The sequence below is a fragment of the Narcine bancroftii genome, chromosome 4 (genome assembly GCF_036971445.1).
Source record: "Narcine bancroftii isolate sNarBan1 chromosome 4, sNarBan1.hap1, whole genome shotgun sequence".
NCBI classification, from domain to species: domain Eukaryota; kingdom Metazoa; phylum Chordata; class Chondrichthyes; order Torpediniformes; family Narcinidae; genus Narcine; species Narcine bancroftii.
The window spans coordinates 96,502,967-96,528,470 of NC_091472.1; the positions used below are offsets into that span (position 1 = coordinate 96,502,967).

At 39.0% G+C, this 25,504-nt stretch overlaps 1 protein-coding gene across 3 annotated transcripts in view; it reads right to left on the reverse strand.

The window, feature by feature from the left end:
• The window catches only part of LOC138760866 (unconventional myosin-VI-like), a 366,187-nt gene that overhangs the window by 21,606 nt on the left and 319,077 nt on the right, over positions 1-25,504 (reverse strand). For 2 of the 3 annotated variants that reach the window (XM_069932097.1, XM_069932098.1), the window contains exons 27-31: positions 14,329-14,407; positions 8,618-8,778; positions 8,472-8,513; positions 8,153-8,182; positions 1,842-1,880 (exon numbers count right to left, since the gene is read on the reverse strand). In XM_069932097.1, the coding sequence (XP_069788198.1) occupies positions 1,842-1,880; positions 8,153-8,182; positions 8,472-8,513; positions 8,618-8,778; positions 14,329-14,407 (351 nt within the window). The remainder of the gene's footprint in view (positions 1-1,841; positions 1,881-8,152; positions 8,183-8,471; positions 8,514-8,617; positions 8,779-14,328; positions 14,408-25,504) is intronic. The other variant, XM_069932099.1, reaches the window with a different exon arrangement.

The window sequence follows — 25,504 nt, forward strand, 5'->3', positions numbered from 1 at the left end:
TTTCTTGGTTTTAATGCTAAGATGACAGAAAACACAAATACACAGCGCATGGAGCTTATGAAGATGTCAAAATAAGCTGATTGTAAAAGGACATCGATGCAACAAAAATCATCCCATCCTAACCTGAGTTACTTGTCCTAAGGATTGACTTAAATTATCTGCCCTCATCTTCAATCTCTGGTGTTGAGCAGCTCAAGATGAACCAGAAGCCTACACCAATTAACTCTCCTTCCTGCACAGTGTATCTTCACCTGAGAGACTCGCACCTCACACAATATGCCAGCTGGTCATGATTTATATTCTGGCTCCAACAGAGCCTGGCCATGATGGATTCCACCACCCCCCCTCCCCTTGTCTGTAACAGACCCCTGCCTGGTCTGTAATGGAGCCCTCCCAGGCTGAAAGAGAGCTGCACCTGGCTGCAGTGCTGCCGACACATCTGGCAAATAACTCCTCAGGTGGAAGGTTCCCCCATTCTCAATGTGGACATCGCATGTTGGGACACTTTTGCTTTTCTTTCATTCAACTACAAACAGGAGGTTATCTTACATTTCACAGAGGACCAATGGTCCTTGTACCAAAAATCCACCATAACTCCATGCACTTTATTGATCAATAATCTTTCAATCCTTCCAAACATAATGGCAGTGTTAACATATGGTTCTGGGAATCCCTCGTGAATCCTTCAGACTATTTTGCAAATATTATAAAATTTGATACATCCTTGACCCCAAGAATGAAGCTTTATTCAACCTTGAGGAAGCTAACACACTTTCTCCCTAATCTTCAATTACACCTTTAATCCTCTGGGAATCCCTCGTGAATCCTTCAGACTATTTTGCAAATATTATAAAATTTGATACATCCTTGACCCCAAGAATGAAGCTTTATTCAACCTTGAGGAAGCTAACACACTTTCTCCCTAATCTTCAATTACACCTTTAATCCTCTGGGAATCCCTCGTGAATCCTTCAGACTATTTTGCAAATATTATAAAATTTGATACATCCTTGACCCCAAGAATGAAGCTTTATTCAACCTTGAGGAAGCTAACACACTTTCTCCCTAATCTTCAATTACACCTTTAATCCTCTGAGCAATGCAAAACATGAACCTACATTTTCTTCCACAAGATTTCTATGTCATAACAGTGCATCCTGTAAAAACATGAGTAAAAATACAGTAGTTAAGTTTGTCTGAAGAACGTTAACTGAGCCCATGTTGGACGCGACAACTTAGCATGCCTCGAGTTTGGATGTACTTCCAAAGCTTTCACCAAATATACTTCCATCAAAGGAATACCAGAGAGTACCAAGAACCCTTCCCATGATTGAGCACTCACAGCTTTTAAAATAACATTTCCATTGATGTCTATTAAAAACAAAATATTCCCCTAACAGATTTAATAGTGATTTTCTAAAGGAGATGGTGTGGGGGAAAGAGCAGAACAAACCCATTCAAGTTTCCATAGCAAATAGTCACCATGTCCACTGTGTTCTTTAGTTTCTCTGAATTCACAGGGTCAAACACCAGAGTCCTGGATCACATTCCAGATGAGTGGGAGTGCCTGAATCTGGAACGGCCCCCCAAGATCAGCGAGCAGAACTTCCAGTAAAATTTGCATTGATCAAGACACATTTTGGAATTAAACCAAAATGTTCAGTAAAAGTTATACATGTACAATGTCAACGAATGCATCATAAATAAATACTTAATCCAAATTTAATGTTTGGAAAACCTAATGCTCCTATGAAGATAAATTTCAACCTTGAGTATGTGATTCGTAGATAAGTGTTGATAATGTGATTTGTATTTTAAGCAGGACACTGCCACCTACCTACCTAGCCAGATAATCCGACATCTCTCTGGCCATTTCTTCCCTGTAACATAAACAAAATTGTGTGTCAATAATCCATATATGATTCAGAGTTCATTAATGCATCATTGGTAAAGATGACAAGGAAAGTTATAGATTTAGTTTATCATTAACAAGTAAAAGCAAAAGATAATATTTCATTTGGACAGATGGCTGACAAATCTCCAGCACATGAGAGCTCTTACACACAGAAATCTAGAGAATGGAACATCTGATGTGTCCACAGAAAATGCTGCATTAGAAATCAAAAGGAAAGCTGGAGCTCCTCAGCAAATGTCGAAATGATGCCGCAAATAGCATAGCTCTTCTCTGAGAAATGTGGAGGAGCCGCTTCCTTTCCAAGAGCACGCAAGTACTCCTTGTCATCCAAACCTGCCTCGGCTTTTGTCTCGTTTAGTGCACTTAATTTGAATTCTAAATCTCAAGGGGTTGAAGAAAAATTGTGCCAAATAGATACAAACATTAAGTTAGACTGATTCTCCCCCATAATGTGTTTCAATTAACCTAACCATGGCCATTTTGTGTCCTAACAAAAGACTGATCCTCATCTAATAAAAATCAACTGCAAAGCTTTGAAAAAAAGTTGTAATTCCATAATGAAGAGATAAAACTTTAATTAACCTTCCAATTATACACAAGCCACTTTCAGGCGGAATAGCTGGGAGCATGTGGCTCTGAAGTTGGTGGCAGGTGTGTATGAAGTGATATTCAGGTGGCAGCACTGAAGGCACTGTTCTGGTACCTGAAAGGTCCGCAGTGGGGAGAGGCGCTGCGAAGCAAACGCCGGTTCCTGTCGACTGTGGCCGTAGTCCCATCACTTTCATGTGCCTAGGGGGAGCGCTCGGAAGCGGAGAATACACCTACCTGAGGAGGGTTGGGTAAATACTCCTCGGGTCAGGGTTCTCTGCTTTCAGATGGCCTCCCAATAGCCGCATTCGGGTATTTTAGGCGACTTTACATTGGGGTATTCTGGCCACCTAAAAGCAGTTACGGTAATTCAAGTAAGCAGAAACAATCCTTGATTCAATGTCTGTGACTATATTTTGTTTGACTGTACAAACAAAATCACAATATGGGATTTTAATTGGTGGACACTCTCTAGAACAAATTCCCTTTCCCAGTAGAATGACTGAAAATTAAGTAGCAAATTAAAACCGGAGTACTAAATTTACGTTAAACAGAAGAAAAAAATCAAGATCTGCTTTCAGGAAAAGAGGCAGAACAGTTGAATAAGGTGCAGGGTAGCAATTAGAAGGTGATTTTACCCCAAACCATTCCAGAGATGTAAATAATTTTGTAGGAAAATGATTCATCGAGATTACACACTTTATTACCATGTCCATAAGATATAGGAGCAGAATTATGCCATCAGCCCACTAAATCTGATCCAGCATTTAAATTATGGCTGATGTATATTTCCTTTCAATCCCATTTTCCAATTTTTTCTCCCCATAACCTTTGATGCTCTGACCAATCAAGAACACATCCTCCTCGGTTTCAAACATACCCAATGTCTTGGTCTCCATAGCTGTGCAACAAATTTCACAGATTCCCCACCTATTCATTGGCTGAAGAAACTTCTCTGATCTAAAGGGATGTCAATTTATTCTGAAGCTGAGGCAGTGCTCTCTGGCCCTGGACTCTCCCACTACTGGAAACAAATTTTCCACATCCACTCTATTGAGCCTTTTCAATGTTCGGTGTGTATCATCCTTCAAAACTCCAATAAGTACAGGCCCAGAACCATGAAATGCTCCTCAATCGTTAACCTTCTCATCCCTGGGATCATTCTCATAAACCTTTGAACCCTCACCAATATCAGAACATCCTTCCTTAGAAGCTCAAAATTGCTCACAATATACCAAATACAGACTGGCCAATGCCTTATAAAGCTTCAGCATTACATCCTTTATTTTATATTCTAGTCCTCTTGAAATGAATGCTCACATTGAATTTGCCGCCTTTATTACCAATTCAACCTCTAAGTCAACCTTAAGATGATCCTGTAGCAGGACTTCCAAATCCTTTTGGACCTCCACTTTCGGAATTTTCTCCCCATTCAGAAAATGCCTTTATTCCTTCTACCAAAGAACATAACCAGACACTTCTCTGTGCTGTATTCCATCCATCACTTCTTTGCTCATTTTCCCAACCTCAGGCCTTCTGCACACTCTCAAAATGACCTGCCCCTCCATTGATCTTTGTGTCATCCACAAACCTGGCCATAAAGTCATCAATTCCATCATCTAAATCATACACACAGAGCATGAAAGTAACATATCCAACATAGACCCTTGTTATGACAGTCAGGCAGAAAAGGCCTCTTTATTCTCACTCTTTGCCTTCTGCCAATCATCCAATCTTTTATCCATGCTAGTACCTTTCCCATAATGCAATGGGCTCCTATCTTATTTAGCAGTCTTACATGTGGCACCTTGTCAAAGAGATTCTGAAAATCCAAATAAACATCATCCACTGACTCTCCTTTGTCTGTCGTACATGTTACTTCCTCAAAGAATTCTAACAGATTTGTTAAGCAAGATCTCCCCTGATAGAAACTATGCTGACTTTGACTTGTTTTATCTTGTGCTTTTGAGTACCTTAAAAACTCATCTTAAATTATGGACTCTACAATTTTATCCTTCTTTAGCGTCCCAAGCACCTTCTCCTTAGTAACAGCAACTGCATTCATTTTTGCCCGCTGACTAGAATTTCTGGTACGTTACTGGTGTTTTCCACTCTCAAAACTAATGCAAAATACCTATTCAATTCATCCAGTGTAATTTTTCTAATGTCCACTTCTGTTTCTTTTTTACTCTTTATATATCTGAAGAAAACCTTTCTTTTTTAGTTGCCTTATTTTGGTTTATAACAGCTACCTAATCCTCTGGCTTTCCATGAATAATTGCAAGACTGGATGACTCACTTTTACTTTTATGGTACCTTTGACTTCCCTTGTCTGCCATGGTTGACACATGATCCTTTAAGAATGCTTTTTCTTTGGAATGAAAACCCCACATCTTCCAAACTATTCTCAGTCTCCTGCCTCTGCTGCTCTACTACTCTGCTCCCCTGCTCTGGGGTCCCCTTCCAACCAGCCAACTTTGGCCTGCTCCTCTCTCATGTAATCATAGTTACCTTTCCTCAGCTGTAAAATCCACACATCTAACTTTAGCTTTTCCCTTTTAAACTGCAGAGTGAATTCCATCACATTGTGATTACTGCCTCCCAAGGGTTCCTTTAATCCCTAATCAAGCTCCTGGTTCATTGCAGGGCACCAAATCCAGAAGTGCCTTTTCCCCAGTGGTCCTGACCACAAGGTCCTCTAAAAAGTCACTCTTAAGCATCCCACAAATTATTCTTCTTGAGATCTAGCACCAACCTGATTTCCCCAGTTTACCTACATGATCACTGAAACATTTTCTTTCTTATATGCCTTCTCTAACTCATGTTGAAATTTGTACCCCACATCCTGGTTGCTATTTCTCTCTTTTTAAAATATTTTATTTAAATTTCCATACATGTATTAATATCTAGGTACAAAGAACAATATTCATATAATTCAAATCAATTATGCATGCTACATGTTGTTATATACCTCCCTGAAATCCCACCAAACTTTTCCCCCCAAATAATAACCCCCAAAGAAAAAAAGGAAAGGAAAAAGAACCCTTACAATTTCTCAACTCTACTCAAAAAGATTCTGTATCTTCTCATACTATATCCCATCCAAGAATTAGTTCTGGTATTTTTAAATAAACAATATTTAAATATAAGATGCTGTCTTGCAGATTATTCTTTTCAGCAGGCAACTGACATTTACATTTCCTGTTGATCAATGCCATATCTGGTGGCTCTTGTGCCCATATTTCATTTAAAGGGGTTTCCTGCGTTGACTTAACCTTTTCAATGTTCGGTTGAAGCAATGCCTTTTCTGAATCTGGTACAACCTCCAGTGCAACTGCACATGGAGAGAAGTTTCAATAAAGGGTCATCTTCAAATCAAATGAACTTGTGGGTATGCAAGTAACTGGACAAGAATTCACATCATATACATTTTTCATGTCATAATTCTACTGAACTCTGTATTTCTATTATAAATTATTCCTGATGAAAACTTTGTTGAGCCATTTATTTTGTTACACCCTCCTGCCACTACTTGAAACAAAGTTCCTAGGGAGGTTTGATCTGTACCTGCAGGCCATTTTCATTACATATGCAGATATAGAAATTTATTGTTGAAAATCACAGAAGGACAATACTTGTATTTTAAGAAAAGTGGGAAGGTTTTTTTAAAAAAAAACACACGGAAGATGTACATCCATTTCAAAATAATTTTGTATTTATGGAGCATACTGCTGAAACCAATTTTATAGTTTTCAGGGTATTTTAAAATGTTTTCATTCCTGACCTTTTCTTGGGTCGACCTGGTTATTAAAGTGAGAGATTAGTGCTGAGGTCAGTCAGGTTTTTCAATCAGCAATGAGCACCACTCAGGTCAAGTATAAATGGTGGATGCAGGGTAAAGATACTTCTACTCATTCCTCAAATATCAGCTCACGATGCTTCCTGAAATAAGATTGATGTTCCTCCATTCCTCATCACTTGCAGAATTGTGTGCAATTTTGGACACTTGGGGACAGAATCATTATGCTGGAAAGGGAGCAGAGACAATGCAGGAGAATGTTACTGAGGTGAATAGGCTCAAATCATAAGGAGAGGCTGGATAGGCTGGAACTTTTCTCGCTGGACTATACATAGGTCCCTAATTTTGGGTAGGGGTATATATCTATCTAGATATAGATAGATATACCTACCGGGGACAAACATTACCTAAGTTGATGGAAGGAGAAGGAAAGAAAAGAATGGACTCAGTAGAATTTCTGGTGTATTTTTGTTGAATGACAACATTGTCTGACTGGTTTAATGCAACCTAGATTGTATACCTAAAATGGATGAGAAGGGGGGGTGGGGGGGTGGCCTGGGAGGAGGTGGGGGGGGGGGGGGGGAAAGTCACTGTATATGTGTGAAAAAGAAAAAGTGTATATCATGGCTAATGTGATTTATGGTGTGAAAAATAAAAAATTAAATAAAAAAAAAAGGGGCATAGATAGGTTAAAATCCATTGTCTTTTCCCCAGGGCAGGGGACATGAAAACTAGAGGGCAAAGGGAAAACAGGACTGAAGGGCATCTTTTTCACGCAGAAGAAGGTAGTTACATTGAACAAACTACAAGAGGAATTAGATAGGCAATGATAATTATAACATTTAAAAGATGTTTAGGGACATTACCCTGCCCCATCATGCTCAATGGCTACGTGATGTCATGTCATGCTTAAATTTAGTGAAGATTAGATGCTCAATTTCTGATTTGAATTCAAATTTTCAAACACTGTGGGATGCTTTTTGAGTTACTTTTATAATCTTTGATTTGTTATGAAGTTAGAACTGTTGATTAAATGATTTATTATTCTGGTAAGAATTGTGTCTTTTTTTGTCCAAACAGCTTCTTTCTTGGTAGTGGGTTTAGATTTTCCTTTTTTGTAATAATAACATATTCTGTTTGATTAAAATGTGGGGTAGCTTGGATGAAATTTAAAAAAAAATTGAAAATGTTTTGACAGGAACATGGATAGGAAAGGTTCAGAGAGAACATGATTGAATGCAGGCATGTGGGACCTACATGGGAAGACAACTTGGCAGGCATGGAAAAGTTGGATCAGTTAAAGCTTCTTTGCCAGAAAATTCTGTGACTCTAATCCTCAAAATGTCAAGTGATAATTAGCATAATTGTATTTTGTTCCAAAGTTGTGGGATCATTGGGTGTATTTAAGACAGAAACTGACAAGTATTTAATGAGTCAGGGCATCAAGGATTACGGGGAGAAGGCCAGGGAGTGGCTCTGAGTGACAAGGATCTGCTCATGATTAAATGGCAGAGTAGACTCGACGGTCCAATTGGCCTACTTCTGTTCTTCTATCTTGTGAACATAAACCATTCAAACATGGTCAGCACACAAACAGGAACAGGCAATCGTTCTGGGCTATAAACACTATAACTTCCAATCATTGCCATTTCAGTGGAACAACTCTTGTAGGCAGGCAAGGGGGTCAATAAAAGGGTACTTGAAGAATAATGAAGTGCTATTTTCATAATTTTTGTTTTTTAAAAAAAAGAAGAGGAAGACAACTGCACCATCACCTCGAACAGCAACCAAAACAGCCCCTTCACCAATACCCCAAAGTGGAAATAAAGCAACCAACAGAAAACTCATACATTGTCATTTTGGATTCTGGCCGAGCAGATCTGAAAACAAAACAAACGTTGGTTAGATTCTGCTAGATACACAAATGACACACCTTCCCAAAAGTAAGACACCTCAAAGTAATTCAGTGCATTACCAAGTAATTTTACAGTGAGTCCTAGTTATAAATATTTTCCAAAATTCATGCAAAAATCAGGATGATCAGCCCATTCATTAAATTAATTCGATTCATTAACCATCCCAATTCTTGGTAAGGGAACCAAAGTGAAGAATTTCTGAAATTAAGGTTGCATGATTAATAAGCAATTTATTAAATGTACATATCCATACTTAGCAGCAGTTGCAACAGGTTGGATTTGTTTAACTTCAACACTGTGAAAAAGAAAACATTTATTATTAATCGTCCAACATGAAAAACGGGGGAAATCAGAAGAACAGCAGGACAGAAGGCATTAAATATGTTTATAAGCCCCTACCTCTTAATTCCAGTGTCCATTGGAGATTCATCATTGATAAGCTCAGACTCACTTTGGGCAATTCTCATGGCAAGCTCCCGGTCACGTCGCTCTTGCTCAAGCAGTGCCTGTTTACAGGCTTCCTCTTCCCGCTCCGCAATGATCTGCGCCTCCAGTTCAGCCTGACAGTCACAAGCAGCTTCATTAGACAGCTGAAACTGAGCTGGTCATTGGGCCCCACATGGCCAAACCCAAAACACTGATGTTAAGTTAAACAAGAAATTCTGCAGGTGCTGGGCTCAAGGGCAATACACTAACATGCTGGAGAAATTCAGTAAGATACAGATGGCTATATCTTGACTGACCATAACCTCAAAGGGATATCCAAGCTGCTTTTTACTATCACATTACATTAAAAATGTTAATATGTATGATATACATCAACTTTTATCTGCTGTAAGCAAACAAAGAGTCGCCATGAGCATTGTCCCTAACAAAAGGAGAAAGAGAAGCAAAAGAGTCCTTTTAGTGTCCCTGAGTGTCTGTGGATTTGCCTCCAGTGTTCCCGCAGCCGTACATACTCCAGGTATGTCAAAAGGCTCAGGATGCTGGGAGACCTGCTAAGTTCCTCCTGCATATTTGTGTCTTTCAAATGTGAAGAGTTGTTTCTTCAACTTTAGATTAAAGGACACAAGGGATACTCCATGAAATTTGGGCTTTAAGATGTGTACTGAGGTGTGGGTTGCAGTGAAAAATATAGCTTCATCGAGGGAAATGACCAAAATGAGAGAGAGTGAAAACCTGGGGGCAGCGATACCAGGATGGAGGTAGGGAAGTCCTTGGGAACATCAGGAGGGAATGGAGGTGTCAATGGGTGCTAGGGGAAGGTAGGAATGAGCTGCCAGTCTGCAAGGAAAAGATGACATGTCCTAGGTTATTCAGCCAAAAGATGGATTGGACCAGAGAATCAGCATATGACCACAGTTATGCAAAATTTATTGAATTTATTTTAAGCCAGCATGAGAAATTTTGCATGAGAAATTTTGCAGAACTGGTGGAGTGAATCAATTCTAGTAATTCTAAAAATGTAGGGAAACAAATCAAATAAAGGTCACTAGATAGAGCAATGCAGCAGAGTACAAGTCCTTCGGATCACAATGTTGTACCAACTCGCATCAGCATCAACTATTCCCTCACTCACACGTTGCCTAACAGAAAACAGGAATAAATGGATCTTTTTCAGCTATAACTAGTAGAGAAGCCCAGAGACTTCTTCATTGTTCTCAATGATTTCTATTAATATTAATAGCCAGTTCCAAATAGGTGTAAGATGTTGAGATTCTTCAATTGGACACAGATAGGTTGAATGGGGAAAGACTTGTGAAGGGTCATGTACTTTGGTGAGAAAAATCAAAAGGCAGATCATCTAAATAGAAAGAGACTAAAAATGAGTGAAGTTCAGAGAGAAAAAATGGCAATGCTGCTAGAGCTGTTGGAACGGCAGCTCTGCCATGGTCCCGGAAACGTGGGGAATCAAGGCACAGTGCCGCATTGCAGGTTCAACCATCTGATCCTTATGTCAATGGCTTTAAGTGGCCTGTAAAAGGAGCTGACAGTGTTTTTAATTAAATACTGCAACTGCAGGGTCTGTGCCCAAGATGGCTGCGTCTGTGCTGGGCAGCAGACACAAGGGGAGCAGTGGACCAGCATAGGAGTTCAGAAATGGGGAGAATACACCCCATGGAAAAGGAGAAGCAGAGGAGACCATGGCAGTGGACCAGCGAGGGCCTCAGTGGCTGAAGGATCTACATGGGCTGTAGGTTGCTGACAATTTGTGGCCAAAGGACCCATACAGGCAGTGAGCTGCGAGAGAATCGGAACTGGGAATCGAGAGAGTGCTGAGGGCAGGAAGGGCCTCGGGCACTGAAGATTTCATGATCGTATTGGAGCAGTGAACCTAAAGCTAATGGATTAAATAGGGGTCTCTGCGGCTACAGGTGTTCTGGAGGCAAATCCAGACATTTAGTGTCCCTGAAGGGACTCTATTTGCTTCTCTTTCTCTTACTGTAAGGGGAGCCAGGAAATATGAATGGAGACATTTTGCCTGCCTTATGGCAGGAAAAGACAAATTTTGAGTAATAATATATTTTTTGTATTATTACACAACAATAAAGGAATCTTGAATAAATCATAAAAAGTTATAAAGCAGATGGGGTAAGTAGTGAGAGGCACATGACATTTTGGTCTTTGCTGCAAAGGTGTTGAAATTTGAAGAATAGGGAGATTTTGTTACAATGTGCAGTAACACCTAACACTGCACAATTTTGGTTTCTTTTAACTAAAAATCCAGCAACATTGGATTCAGTCTTTTTTTTACTCTTTTTAGCAAGCGTCCCCTGGGCGACCTGCCGCCCCTTTAAATGCAGTTACAAGGCTTCGTGCTTACCGTAACCTGGATTCAGTCTAGAAGAAATTCTCCAGGCTAATTCTTGGGGTGAGAGGGTTGTCATATCAGGGAGAGGTTAGAGAGTTTGAGTTTATATTCCTTAGAGTTTAGGAGAATGAGGGATAATTTTATTCAAACATGCAAGTTCCAAAGGGGGCTTGAGAGGGTCAATGTCTAGATGTTTTCACCAGTGGGAGAGTCTCAAACAAGGGGAAATTGTTACAAAATAAGGGGCCAATTGTTCAAAACTGATGTGCCCTGACCCCCTTCCACCCCTTGATGCAACAAGGAGAGGATTCACATGTCCTCACCAACCACCACACCAGTCTCCACATCCAACATATTGTCCTCCACAATTCTTCCACGTACAATGTAATCCCATCACGAGATGCATCTTCCCTTCCACACCTCTCCTCTGTCTGTAGGGACCACTCCTTCTGATACTCCCTTGTCCACTCATCCTTTCCCATTAATTGTCCCCTCCCTCACCACTGTTCAGGGCCCAAACAGTCCTTCCCAGTTGAGCAACTTGCGAATCTACAGGGGTAATCTATTGCATCTAGTACTCCTGTTGTGGCCTCCTCCACATCGGAGGGACTGGAAGCAGATGGAGAAATCATTCCGTTGAATACATTCGCTCCATCTGCTGCAACAGTAAGGACCTCCAAGTAGTCAACCATTGCCACACCAATATACCTATCCATTGCTCATGCACCGCCAAACTGAAACTACGTGTACAATAGTCTATATTCCGTCTGGGCACTCTCCAACCAGATGACATTAACATCGACTTCTCCAGTCAATGAGTCACTGAGTCTCTTTCTTTCCCCAGCCGTCTGTCTCCTTTCCTCCAGCTTCCCTCACTCTTTCCTTCTCTCTCCATTCATTCAAATTTATTATCATCTAATCATACACATACAACCTGATAAAAACAGATTGTGCTACACACACAAAACCGAACAATACATGTAAATAAACAAAATAAATATTTGGGCCGATTTTCACGACCACAGGATACTGTGTTCATTAGTCTCACAGTCTGCAGGAATAAGCTATTCCACAGCTTGGCAGTCATGATTTTGATGCCCCTGTAGCTTCTTGATGGTAGTGGGTTGAAGCTGAACGCAGGGTCTTCTATAATTCCTTCAAGCCTGTTTAGACATTGCTCCCAGTAAGTGTCGTCAATAGAGGAGAGAGAGAACCCCAGTGATCCTCTCGGCTGTTTTAATAATCCTCTGTATTGACTTCTGGTCCAATGCTTTGCAGCAACCATACCATACAATGATACCGCTAGGGAGAGTACTCTGTAAAAGTGGTCAAGATGGAGGCCGGCAGTCTTGCCTTTCTCTGCCTCCTTAGGAAGTGTACGTGTTGCTGCACCATGCTGACTAATGACTTCTTGTGGGTCCAGGATAGGTTGTACCTTATATGCACACCAAAAAACATTGTGCTCCCCACTCTCCACGACGGAACTATTGAAGTGTAATGGAGAGTTGTCGAACTTCATCCTTCAGAAGTCCACAATCATTTCTTCTGTCTTATTCACAATGAGACTCAGGTTGTTGTACTCGCACCATTTTACAAGCCTTTCAATGTTTTCTCTGTAATGCGACTCACTATTGCTGCTGAGGCCCAAATACTGTTGCATCATCTGCACATGGTGATTCTGTATGAACTGAATTTGGCAGTGCAGTTAAGAGTTAGCAATGTTAACAGTCATGGGCTGAGCACATAGTCCGAAGGTGCGCCAATGGTTAGCGTAAGGGGAACTTAGGTTTCACTGCCAATCAGACAGACTGTGGTCTTTAAGTCAAGAAGTTCAAAATCCAGATGCAGAGAGTAGTCTTGAGTTTCACTGAGGACAGTTCGTCCACCAGCCTCTAAGGCATCATTGTGTTGAATGCCAAGCAGAAGTCAATGAACAACAGCCTGGCATATGAGGCATCATTCTCTAGGTGGGTCAGGTCGGAGTGGAGGGTCAAGGCTATTGCATCATTTGTGAACTGGTTTGGACGGTAGGCAAACTGGAACAAATCCAAATGCTCTGGAAGGTCCACTTTGATGCATTCCATCAGAAAGCCACCCTTTCCCTCTATTACTTGTCTTTTTTTTTCTTTTCTACCCTCACACCCATATCCACATATGATCTCTTGTTTGTTAGCCTGTGCTCCTCCCCCTGCCCCTCCTCCCTCCCCATAACTTTTACTCAGGTGCCTTCTTTCTGCTCATACCTCAATGAAGGGATCAGGCCTGAAATATAGATTACCCTTTACTTCCTACTGGTGCTCCATGACCTGCTGAGTTTCTCCAGCACTCCTGTGTATTGCACTACAATCTCAGAATACAAGTCCGCATAATATTTTGTCTAATTCCGTGTATAGAAATGTGCTTTTTTTTTTAAACAGAGGTTAGTGAATCTCAGAAATTCTCTGCCCAGTGGTGGTGAAGGTCAGATCAATATTTAAGATGAAGATAGATAAATCTTATTTGATTAAGAAATCAAACACAGAAGAAGGGTTAAGATTGGCACAGATCAGCCATGATTGTGTTGAATGACAGCAGGCTTCAGGGGCCAAATGGCTTACTCCTGCTCCTAGTTCACCAGGCTCCTTTCTACTACTCAGCCTGTTCCAAGACCTTTGCATTTGACTTATTCCACATTCTGTTGAGAAGAGCCATCCACAGACTGCCACACTCTCCAGCAGGCCTGCACTTGCACACCTGTGGGAAGCACTGACAGGAATTGGAGGGGTGCAGAATGTCAGCCCATTCCACCGGGGAAGGGTTTCCTGTTCACTTGTACTCTCACCCAGAATCAATAGAATATCAACATAGTAAGTGTGAAGGAGTAAGCCTCATGCCAAACACCATAACAACTCCCTCAACTTTCTCCAACAGCTCTATACTTCTCTGATTCACATATACACAAAATTAGGTAATGGGAGAAGGCCATTGAGTTCTTTGAATATGTTCACCCACACACCAGGTTTGGTTGGCTCATTTCCGGGTTCCTTCCACGTACCTTGAATTAATTAAATTATATTGCGCCAATTTGAAGATCGCAATCATTCGTTTCTGCGTTCCAGAGGAATAGTTTTGATGCATGCAACCATCAAATCCTTTCACCATTTGAAATATCCAATTATCCTTCAATCTTTCTGAACTCAGACCTCCTCAGCAGGTCCTGCCCTGAGAACGTTTAATCATCAGACCAGGGAATACTGCAGCCAGAGTCTACAGATTTTACCAATGAGCACTGATTTCAAATCTTGATCAAAGTTCACACCTTTAGGCGCTGCTCCTCTTCCTCTTGTTTCTTTCTCTCCTCTTCCTCCTGTTTTCGCTTCATCTCCATTTCCGCTTTCCTGGAAAAACAGAGTCACATTTATAAGTTGCAAACAAGGGCCTCAGGATTATGTGAAATCACTTGGAAAATTTCTTGGGGTTAGTGATGGTTGGAAAATTTTCTTAAGATCCAGCTCTAATATGTTTCATGCCTTTACATACAATACATATGCCGAATATTCACTGAACATCAATACACTCATATTTAATACCTTTTTAGAAAGTAATTGTATTTCCTTGAGAGTCAGATGTACTTCCTTCATAATGTAAATATGCTTCTTTCTTGTGTGGATTTCTTCCTTCCTCTAACATAAATATCTGCAGTGTGTTTTATAACTAAAATATACCATTTATTAACATTATTCTTGCAGACTGAATTATATCTTTCAGTTAGTGCCTCAAGCATTGCAAGAAGAGACATTTCACCAATTGCCTCTCCTTGTTCGAGTGCTGTCTGGATTATGAATAGGTTCAATTGCAATGCAGATTCTCGAATTGCAGGTCATTTTATACCTCAATGTATTATGAACATAAAATGGCTACGCTGAACTATATGACTCTAAATATTAATGGAATACATAACCAAATTAAAAGGAAGAAACTACTAAATTTACTGAAAAAGGAAAAAATAGATATAGCATTTGTCCAAGAAACACATTTAACTGAATTGGAGCACAAGAAATTAAAGAGAGATTGGGTAGGACATGTAACAGCAGCATCGTATAATTCAAAAGCAAGAGGAGTGGCTATATTAATTAGCAAAAATGTGCCATTTAAAATAGAAGAGGAAATAATAGATCCAGCAGGGAGATATGTTATGATAAAATGTCAGATATATTCAGAGCTTTGGAATCTACTTAATATATATTCACCTAACGAAGAAGATCAAAAGTTTATGCAAGATATCTTTTTGAAGGTAGCTAATACGCAAGGGAACATACTAATAGGAGGGGATTTCAATCTGAATTTGGATCCAAATATGGATAAAACGGGGAAAAAAATTAACAGGAAGAACAAAGTAACCAAATTTATAATTAAATCAATGCAAGAAATGAAACTTGTGGACATATGGAGGAAACAAAACCCAAAAGAAAAGGAATACTCGGGGAGGAGTCACGTGATGGAGTAGTGGCCGGACGGTGAACTCCAGCCCTCTCCAGAAAAGTCGGGAAAAACAAGAGAAAACACAAAGGCACAGAAATAAAAGTTACAGAAAAGTGAGTATAAAGGTGGAAAGAAGATGGCGACAAAAAAAGAAAAGTCGAAAGCAACGGTAAGAAGAGAGGAAGAGAAGACAAAGGAGGAAAAAGGTGAAGGCCTTACCTGTCCGAAGAGGCCCGCTGCGGAGAGAGAAACCCGCTCCCTCAGGTCGGTAAATAATGGACTACAAAAATGGCTCGCAGAGCCGAACAAAAGTGCGCAACCGCGCATGCGCGAAGTTTCGCGCATGCGCGATGCGAATGAAAAAAAACACACCGACGGGAGGGGGGACCAGCTGGGGAGTCGATCTCCACAGCCGGCAACGACAGCTGCAGAACACCTGCAGCAAGAAGAGACCACAGAAGACAATAGAAACAAGATAGAAGAGGAGGAAAGGGCAACAAAGAAACAACAGATGGTCAACCCAGAGGAAGAAGAAGAGGAAGAGTATGGTGAAATAGAAGAAGAAAAGAGAGGCAAGGTAAAGGATATACTTGCTCTTATTAGAGGATACATGGAATCATTTAAAGAATGGCAAACACAGGAATTTAAGGATTTAAGAAAAAGAATAAACAACACAGAGGAGAAAATAATTAAAATGGAGATGACCTTAACAGAAATGGGAAAAAAAATGGACAAGATGGAAGAGCGGGCAGTAGCAGCAGAAATGGAGGTAGAAGACTTAAAAAAGAAATTGGAGAAATCTAATAAAAAAACTAAAGAGACACAAGAACTACTAGCTCAAAAAATAGATACAATGGAAAACCATAACAGAAGAAATAACATAAAGATAGTGGGCCTTAAGGAAGATGAAGAAGGCAAGAATATGAGGGAGTTTATAAAAGAGTGGATCCCTAAGATCCACCATCCACTAGGATGTCCAGAACTACAGCATGAAATGGAAATAGAAAGGGCACATAGAGTATTGGCCTCTAAACCACAACCACAACAAAAACCAAGATCTATTGTAGTAAAATTCCTAAGATATACTACAAGAGAAAAGGTACTGGAGAAGACAATGGAAAAAGTAAAAGAGGGCAACAAACCACTGGAGTATAAAGGGCAAAAAATCTTCATTTATCCAGATATAAGTTTTGAACTCCTAAAGAAGAGAAAAGAGTTCAATACAGCAAAGGCGATTTTATGGAAGAAAGGGTATAAATTTATACTAAAGCATCCAGCGGTATTGAAAATATTTATTCCAGGACAGCAAAACAGACTATTCTCGGATCCAGAAGAAGCACGAAAATTTGCAGAACAATTACAAAAATAGACTGAGGGAGGAAGACGGGTAATGAGAGTTAAAATGATCACGACTGATATGTATGTGGGTAAAGACAAAAATAGACTGAGGGATGAAGACGGGTAATGAGAGTAAAAATGATCACGATTGATATGTATGCAGGTAAAGAGGTATAAGAGTGAATAGAGACAATGAGCATACATGAATGTATCTGTACTTAGAGGAAAATATAGATAGTATAGACAAGAATTAATAAGGGAAGGTAATGGAATAGAGAGAATAAGGAGGGAATTAAAAGAGGGACCTTTGTGACATATGAAAAGTGAAATCTTTTCTGGGGGAGGCGGGGTGGGGGGAAATAGCGGTCACTGCACAATCAGTTGACGATTGCGAGTGGATTCGCAAATCCAAATGGAGAGGGGAGATGTGGTTGTCCGACAAGGGATAAAGGACAACTCAGGAGGTGAAGGGGAGATTGGGGATAAATAAGATAGAAATAGGAGAATAAGGAAAATGTTAGATGTTGTAGGAATGTTGTCTTATGAAGAGTTGAAAATAAGAAAACAGAAATGGAAAAGGAGGAAAGGTAATGATGGAAAAACGGAAAGAGAAGATAAACAAAATATAAAAGGGCTACGCTGAACTATATGTCTTTAAATATTAATGGAATACATAACCAAATTAAAAGGAAGAAACTACCAAATTTAAATGAATAAATGTATTCCATTAGAAAAAAATAACATATTGGTTAAGAAATAATATTGAAATATTCGAACAAGTATAGGAGCCTTACATTAAATACAATAGCGAAAACCTACCGGGGACAAACATTACCTAAGTTGATGGAAGGAGAAGGAAAGAAAAGAATGGACTCAGTAGAATTTCTGGTGTAATTTTGTTGAATGACAACATTGTCTGACTGGATTAATGCAACCTAGATTGTATACCTAAAATGGATGAGAGGGGGGGTGGGGGGGTGGTTTGGGAGGAAAGGGGGGGGGGGAGAAAAAGTCACTGTATATGTGTGAAAAGAAATAGTGTATATCATGGCTAATGTGATTTATGGTGTGAAAAATAAAAAAATTTAAAAAAAAAAAAAAAAAAAAAAAAAAAAGAAAAGGAATACTCATACTACTCGACTAGACATAAAACATACTCAAGGATAGACCTATTCCTGTTATCAGCCCACATACAAGGGAGAGTTAGGAAAACGGAATATAAAGCTAGACTATTATCGGACCACTCACCCCTGTTATTGGCAATAGAGCTAGAAGACATCCCTCCAAGAATGTATAGATGGAGATTAAACCCCATGCTACTTAAAAGACAGGATTTTAGAGAATTTATTGAAAAACAATTAAAAATGTACTTTGAAGTAAATACGGAATCAGTGGAAGATAAGTTTATACTATGGGACGCAATGAAAGCATTCATTAGAGGGCAAATAATAAGTTATGCAACCAAGATGAAGAAGGACTATAATCAGGAAACAGAGCAGTTGGAAAGGGAAATAATAAACATAGAAAAAAAATTAGCAATAAAGGAAGATACAACCAAAAGAAGAGAATTGGCGGATAAAAAAATAAAATATGAAACATTACAAACATATAAGGTGGAGAAGAATATAATGAAGACAAAACAGAAATATTATGAACTAGGGGAAAAAACACACAAAATCCTAGCATGGCAGCTTAAGACAGAGCAAACTAAGAAAATGGTATTGGCAACAAGGAAAAAAGACAAACAAATTACATATAATCCAAAAGAAATTAAGGAAAACTTCAGAGAATTCTATGAACAATTATACCGAACCGAAAACGAAGGGAAAGAAGGGAAAATAGATGAATTTTTGACTAAAATTGAACTACCAAAACTACAAATAGAGGAACAAAATAAATTAACAGAACCATTTGGAACAGTAGAAATACAAGAGATAATAAAAAATTTACCAAATAATAAGACACCAGGAGAGGATGGACTCCCAATAGAATTCTACAAAACATTTAAAGACCTAATAATACCGCCCCTCCTGGATGTAATCAACCAGATTGATGAGACACAAAACTTACCAGATTCATGTAAAACAGCAATAATTACAGTGATACTAAAACAAGGGAAAGATCCACTCTCACCAGCGTCATATAGACCAATATCTTTGCTAAACACAGATTATAAGATAATAGCTAAACTATTAGCGAACAGATTAGCAGAACAGGTACCGAAAATGGTAAATTTAGACCAAACTGGATTTATCAAAAAAAGACGCACAACAGACAATATTTGTAAATTTATTAACTTAATTCATGCAGTAGAAGGAAATAAAGCACCGGCAGTAGCAGTTGCTTTAGACGCAGAGAAGGCCTTCGACAGAGTAGAATGGAATTACTTGTTCAAAGTATTGCAAAAATTCAGTTTACCGGAGAAGTATATTAATTGGATTAAAGCATTATATAAGGGACCGTTAGCGAAAGTGACAGTAAATGGACATGTATCAAAGCAATTTAACTTAAGCAGGTCAACGCGGCAGGGATGCCCACTATCACCATTATTGTTTGCGCTAGCTATAGAACCACTAGCAGAATCGATAAGAAGAGATAATAATATAAAAGGAATAAAAATAAAAGACAGGGAATATAAAATCAGTCTGTTTGCGGATGATGTGATAGTGTACTTAACAGAACCAGAACTATCAATAAAAGAACTATATAAGAAATTGAAGGAATATGGAGAAGTGTCGGGATACAAGATAAACGTAAATAAAAGTGAAGCAATGCCTATGAATAACGCGGATTTCTCAAAATTTAAGGAGGAATCCCCATTCAGATGGCAAACGCAGGCAATAAGATACCTAGGTGTGCAAATAAACAAAAATCTAGGCCAATTATATAAACTCAATTACAATCCACTAATGAAAAAATTACAGGACGATTTAGAGCATTGGAAAGAGCTACCACTAACACTGATAGGAAGGATAAACTGTATTAAAATGAACATTTTTCCAAGGATACTATACTTATTTCAGGCATTGCCAATACAACTGACAGAAAAATTCTTCAAAGAGTTAAAGAAAATAATAAGGAGATTTTTATGGAGAGGGGGGAAACCGAGGATAGCACTAGACAAATTAACAGAATGGTATAAACAAGGAGGCTTACAATTGCCAAACTTCAAAAATTATTATAGAGCCGCACAATTAAGGTACCTATCAGATTTTTATCAAACAAGGGAAAAACCAGACTGGACGAGACTAGAATTAGATAAAATAGGGGAAAAGATACCTGAACACATATTATATAAATGGGACGAAAAATTGGTACAACATAGAACTTCTCCAGTATTACACCATCTCCTCAATATATGGAAGAAGATTCATGTAGAAAGAAATAAAATAAATTACCAAATACCAAAACTAATATTGACGCAAAATAAGCTACTCCCTTTTACAATAGACAACCTTGCCTTTAGAAAATGGGAAAAAAAAGGGATTAAAAGAATAGAAAATTGTTTTTCAGGAAGTAGATTCTTATCCTTTGAACAAATGAGAGATAAGTACAATATAACGGGAGATACAGCGCTGGCATATTACCAACTGAGATCCTACTTGAAAGATAAATTAGGAAGCAACTTGAGTTTACCAGAGGGAAGTAACCTTGAATATGTGATTACAGATACAATGTTAATCAAAAGATTTATAAAAAATATGTATATTAAACTGCAAGAAAAGGAAAATGAGGAAACAAATGGTAAAACTAAACAAAAATGGGAACAAGATTTAAATATAAAGATAAAAAAGGAAACATGGGAGAAGTTATGCTCTGGAACGATGAGAAATACAATAAATACGAGGCTGCGTATGATACAATATAATTGGTTACACAGACTATACATTACACCGCAAAAGCTAAATAAATGGGACCCAACAGTATCTGATAGATGTTTTCGATGTAAAAAAGAAAGGGGAACAACAATTCATGCAATCTGGACATGTGAGAGAGTAGAAAAATTTTGGGATGATCTCAATCAGATATTAAATAAAATAACAGAAAACAATATACCAAAGAATCCAGAGATCTTTCTCCTAAGTAACATAAAAAATAAAGAATTTGGAATTGACTTGGAGGATGCACAAAAAAGATTTGTTAAGATAGCCCTAGCTGTAGCAAAAAAATGTATTATGTCAACCTGGAAATTGGAAGATAATTTGAAAATACAACAATGGTATATAGAAATGAATAAATGTATTCCATTAGAAAAAATAACATATAGTTTAAGAAATAATATTGAAATATTCGAACAAGTATGGGAGCCTTACATTAAATACAATAGCGAAAACCTACCGGGAACAAACATTACCTAAGTTGATGGAAGGAGAAGAGAAGAAAAAAATGGACTCAGTAGAATTTCTGGTGTATTTTTGTTGAATGACAACATTGTCTAACTGAATTAATGCAACCTAGATTGTATAACTAAAATGGATGAGAGGGGGGGGGGATGGGGGGGTGGCTTGGGAGGAGGGAGGGGGGAGGGAGAAAAAGTCACTGTAAATGTGGGGAAAAGAAAAAGTGTATATCATGGCTATTGTGATTTATGGTGTGAAAAATAAAAAATTTAAAAAAAAAAAAAAATGTATTATGAACGATTATAATTCAGATGAGAAGACGGGGACTCCCAACCCAACTCAAACCATACGCTGGAGATAAAACCTTGTAGATTGAAGTCCACAGATGATTAGCATGGACCTAATCTATTTCTGTGCTGTGCGAGTCCAAATATGTTAGGATTAGATCAAATAAGGATATCGTTGGTGAGGAATTTTAACTTTCTAAGTGTTAAATGGGAATGTAATAATGCAAAAGGTTTAGACGGTGGAATTTGTCAAATGTGTTCAGGAAAGATTCCTCCAGTAATACACAGAGGGTCCTACATGGGAGAGGGAAACACTTGATCTAGTTTTGGAAAATTGGGAAGGACGAGAGGCTGAAATGTTTATGAATGAGCTTTTAAGGGCTAGCACCCATTGTTCTATTAGGTACAAGATAATTATGGACAGATGGGGTTGGACCTTAGGAGAACTTTAGGAAAATGAGATATTTTTATAAGTTGTGTTGACAAGAACCCAGGACATGCACATTCCTGTTAGAATGAGGGATCACACAGGTAAGATGAGGAAAGATTAGATGATGAGGGAAATTCAGGCTCACTTCAATAGCAAGGAGGAGGCTTGGGGAAGGTATGAGCAGATAGGATCAAGTGTATTCCTGAAAGAGTTTGTGAAATGAGGAACAAGCTAAGGAAGGAAATTGAGATTGCAAAAAATGGGTAGGAGATACTCTGACAGGTAATATTAAAGATAATCTCAAGAAAATGTAAAAGTACATGAAACAAAAAAGGGTAGTCAGAGGGAAAAAAAAGGATGCTTTGCATGCGATAGAACTGGGGGTGGTGAGGGATTGAAACGGGGAGGAGTGTCATTGCTTGTCAGGGAAAATATCAGAGTTGTGCTCAGGCAAGACAGATCAGAGGGCTCGTGGAACTGAGAAACTGAAAAGTTATAACCACACTCATGGGGTTGTATTATAGACCACCCAATAGTCAGCGAGAAATGGATGAGCAAATCTGTAGAGTGATAGCAGACAGTTGCAGGAAACATAAATTGTGATAGAAGGAGATTTTAACTTTCCATACATTGACTGGGACTCCCATTCTATAAAAGGACTGGATGGCTTAGAGTTTGTCAAATGTGTACAGGAAAGTTTTCTAAATCAGTATAAAGAGGTACCAACTAGAGAGAGTGCAATACTGGATCTCCTATCAGGGAACGAGACAGGATAAGTGACAGAAGTATGAGTAGGGGAACATTGAAGGTCCAGTGATCATAAGGCCATAAGTATCAAGTTAATTATTTAAAAGGATAGGTCTGAGCCTTTGGTTAAGATTTGAAATTGGAGAAAAGGCAATTTTGAGGAAATGATAAAGAACTAGAATGTATGGATTGCGATAGGTTGTTTTCCGGCAAGGTGAAATTTAAAAGGTGAAATTTAAAAGGTGAAATTTTGAGAATACAGAGTTTGTATGTTACTGTCAGGATCAAAGGAAAGGTTAGAAGGTATAGGGACATAGGTTTTTGAAGGATATTGGGAATCTGGTTTGGAAGAAGAGAGGTGTACAACAGGTATAGGCAACATAGAGCAAATGAGGTACCAGTAGAGCATAAAAAATTGCAAGAAAAACCTCAAGAAAGAAATCAGAAAGGCTTAAAGAAGACATGAGGTTGCTTTGGTAGACAGCGTGAAGCAAAATTCTAAGGATTTCTACAGGTATATTAAGAGCAAAAGGATAGTAAAGGACAAAATTGGTCCCCTTGAAGATCAGAGTGGTCGGTTTTGTATGGAGCCAAAAGATATGGGGGAGATTTTAAATGTTTTTTTTTCATCTATATTCACTCAGAAAATGGGAACAGAGTCAAGGAAGTAAGGAAAACAAGCAGTGAAGTCATGGATCCTATACAGATTAAAGAGGAGGAAGTGTTTGCTGACTTAAAGCAAATAAGGATGGATATAAATCCCCATGGCCTGACAAGATATTCCCTCAGACCTTGAGGAAGGCTAGTATAGACATTGCAGGGGCTCCGGCAGAAATATTTAAAATGTCCTTAGCCACGGGTCTTGTATATAGGATTGGAGGGCAGCTCACGTTATTCCATTGTTTAAAAAAGGCTCCAAAATTTTCCTTTGAAATGATAGACCAGTGAACTGATGTCAATGGAAGGTAAATTATAGGAAGATGTTCTAAGAGATCAGATATAGAATTATTTGGATAACTAGGGACTGATTAGGGATCATCAATATGGCTTTGTGCGTGGTAGGTCGTGTTTTACCAATCTTATAGTTTTTCTACCAAGTTACCAGGGAAGTTGACAAAGGGTGTGGATGCTGTCGACATGGACTTTAGTAAGACCTTTGACAAGGTCCAACATGGGAGGTGAGGAAGCTTCAGATGGTGGGTATTCATGATGAAATAGTGAACTGGATTTGACAATGGTTGGACAGGAGAAGCTAGAGAGTAGTGTTGGAAGGTTGCTTTTCTGATTGGAGCCCTGTGACTAATGGTGTGCCTCCGAGATCAGTCCTGGGACCATTGTTGTTTGTCATTTATATCAGTGATCTGGATGATAATGTGGTAAATTGGATCAGCAAGTTTGCAGATGACACTAAAATTGGAGGTGTTGTGGACAGCGAAAAAAATTTTCAAAATTTGCAGAGGGATCTGAATCAGCTGGTAAAATGGGCAGAAAAATAGCAGATGGAGTTTAATGCAGACAAGTGTGAGGTGTTGCATTTTGGAAGGACAAACCGAGAAAGGATATGCACAGTAAATGGTAGGGCCCTGAGGAATGTGGTAAAACAGAGGGATCTGGAAACAAAGATACATAATTCCCTGAAAGTTGTAAAGAGAGCTTTTGGCATATTGGCCTTCATAAATCAAAGTATTGAGTACAGGAGTTGGGATGCTATGTTAAAGTTGTATAAGACATTGGTGAGGCCAAATTTGGAGTATTGTGTGCAGTTTTGGTCACCCAACTATAGGAAATACATCAATAAGATGGAAAGAGTGCAGAGAAGAATTACTAGGATATTGCCTGTACTTCAAGAACTGAGTTACAGGGAAAGGTTAAACAGGTTAGGACTTTATTTTCTGGACTGTTTAAGAATGAAGGGAGATTTGATAGAGATATTTAAAATTATGAGGGGAATAAATGTAGGTAGGTTTTTTTCCACTGACGGTAGGTGAGATACAAACCAGAGGACATGGGTTAAGAATGAAAGGGGAAAAGTTTAGGGGAACATCTTCACACTAAGAGTGGTGGGAGTGCGGAACAAGCTTCCACCTGAAGCGGTAAATGTGGACTCAATTTTAATATTTAAGAGGAATTTGGACAGCTGTATTGATGGAGAAGTATGGATGGCTATGGGCAGGGTGCAGGTCAGAGGGACTAGGAAAAAAGTGGTTCAGCACAGACTAGAGGGGCCAGGTTGGCCTGCTTCTGTGCTGTAATTGTTCTACAGTTTGATGGGACTCCTCATAAATCAATGCAGTTAATTCTGTGTGCAGTCGCAGGAGACGGGAAAGATCCTCAATGAGTACTTCTCTTTTTACTATGGAGAAAGGCATGAGGACTGGAGAACTTGGGAAAGTCAATTGCAGTGACTTGAGAACAGTTGATGAGGTGCTTAAGGTCCTGATGTGCATGAAGGTCAACAAGCCTCTTGGGCCTGATCAGATAGATATATCCAAGGACACCGTTGGACGCTAGAGAAGCAATTGCAGGTGCCCTGGCTGAGATTTAGGAGTTATCATTAAGTACAGCTGAGGTGCCAGAAGACTGGAGGGTGGCAAATGTTTTGTTTCAATTCAGGAAAGGCTGCAGGGGAAAGTCTGGGAAATTCAGTGAGCTAAACTTTGTGGTTCGTAAGTTATTAGAGTGTATTTTGAGAGACAGGATATACTTGCATTTGGATGAGCATGGGCTGATTAGGGATAGCCAGCATGGTTTTGTAAGTGGAAGGTCATGTCTCACAAATCTGATCAAGTTGTTGAAGATGTGACCAAGGTTTAGAATGGTCCTTCCTATTTAAAACATTGGGAAAATTTGGTTTAAGCAGAAAATTTATAA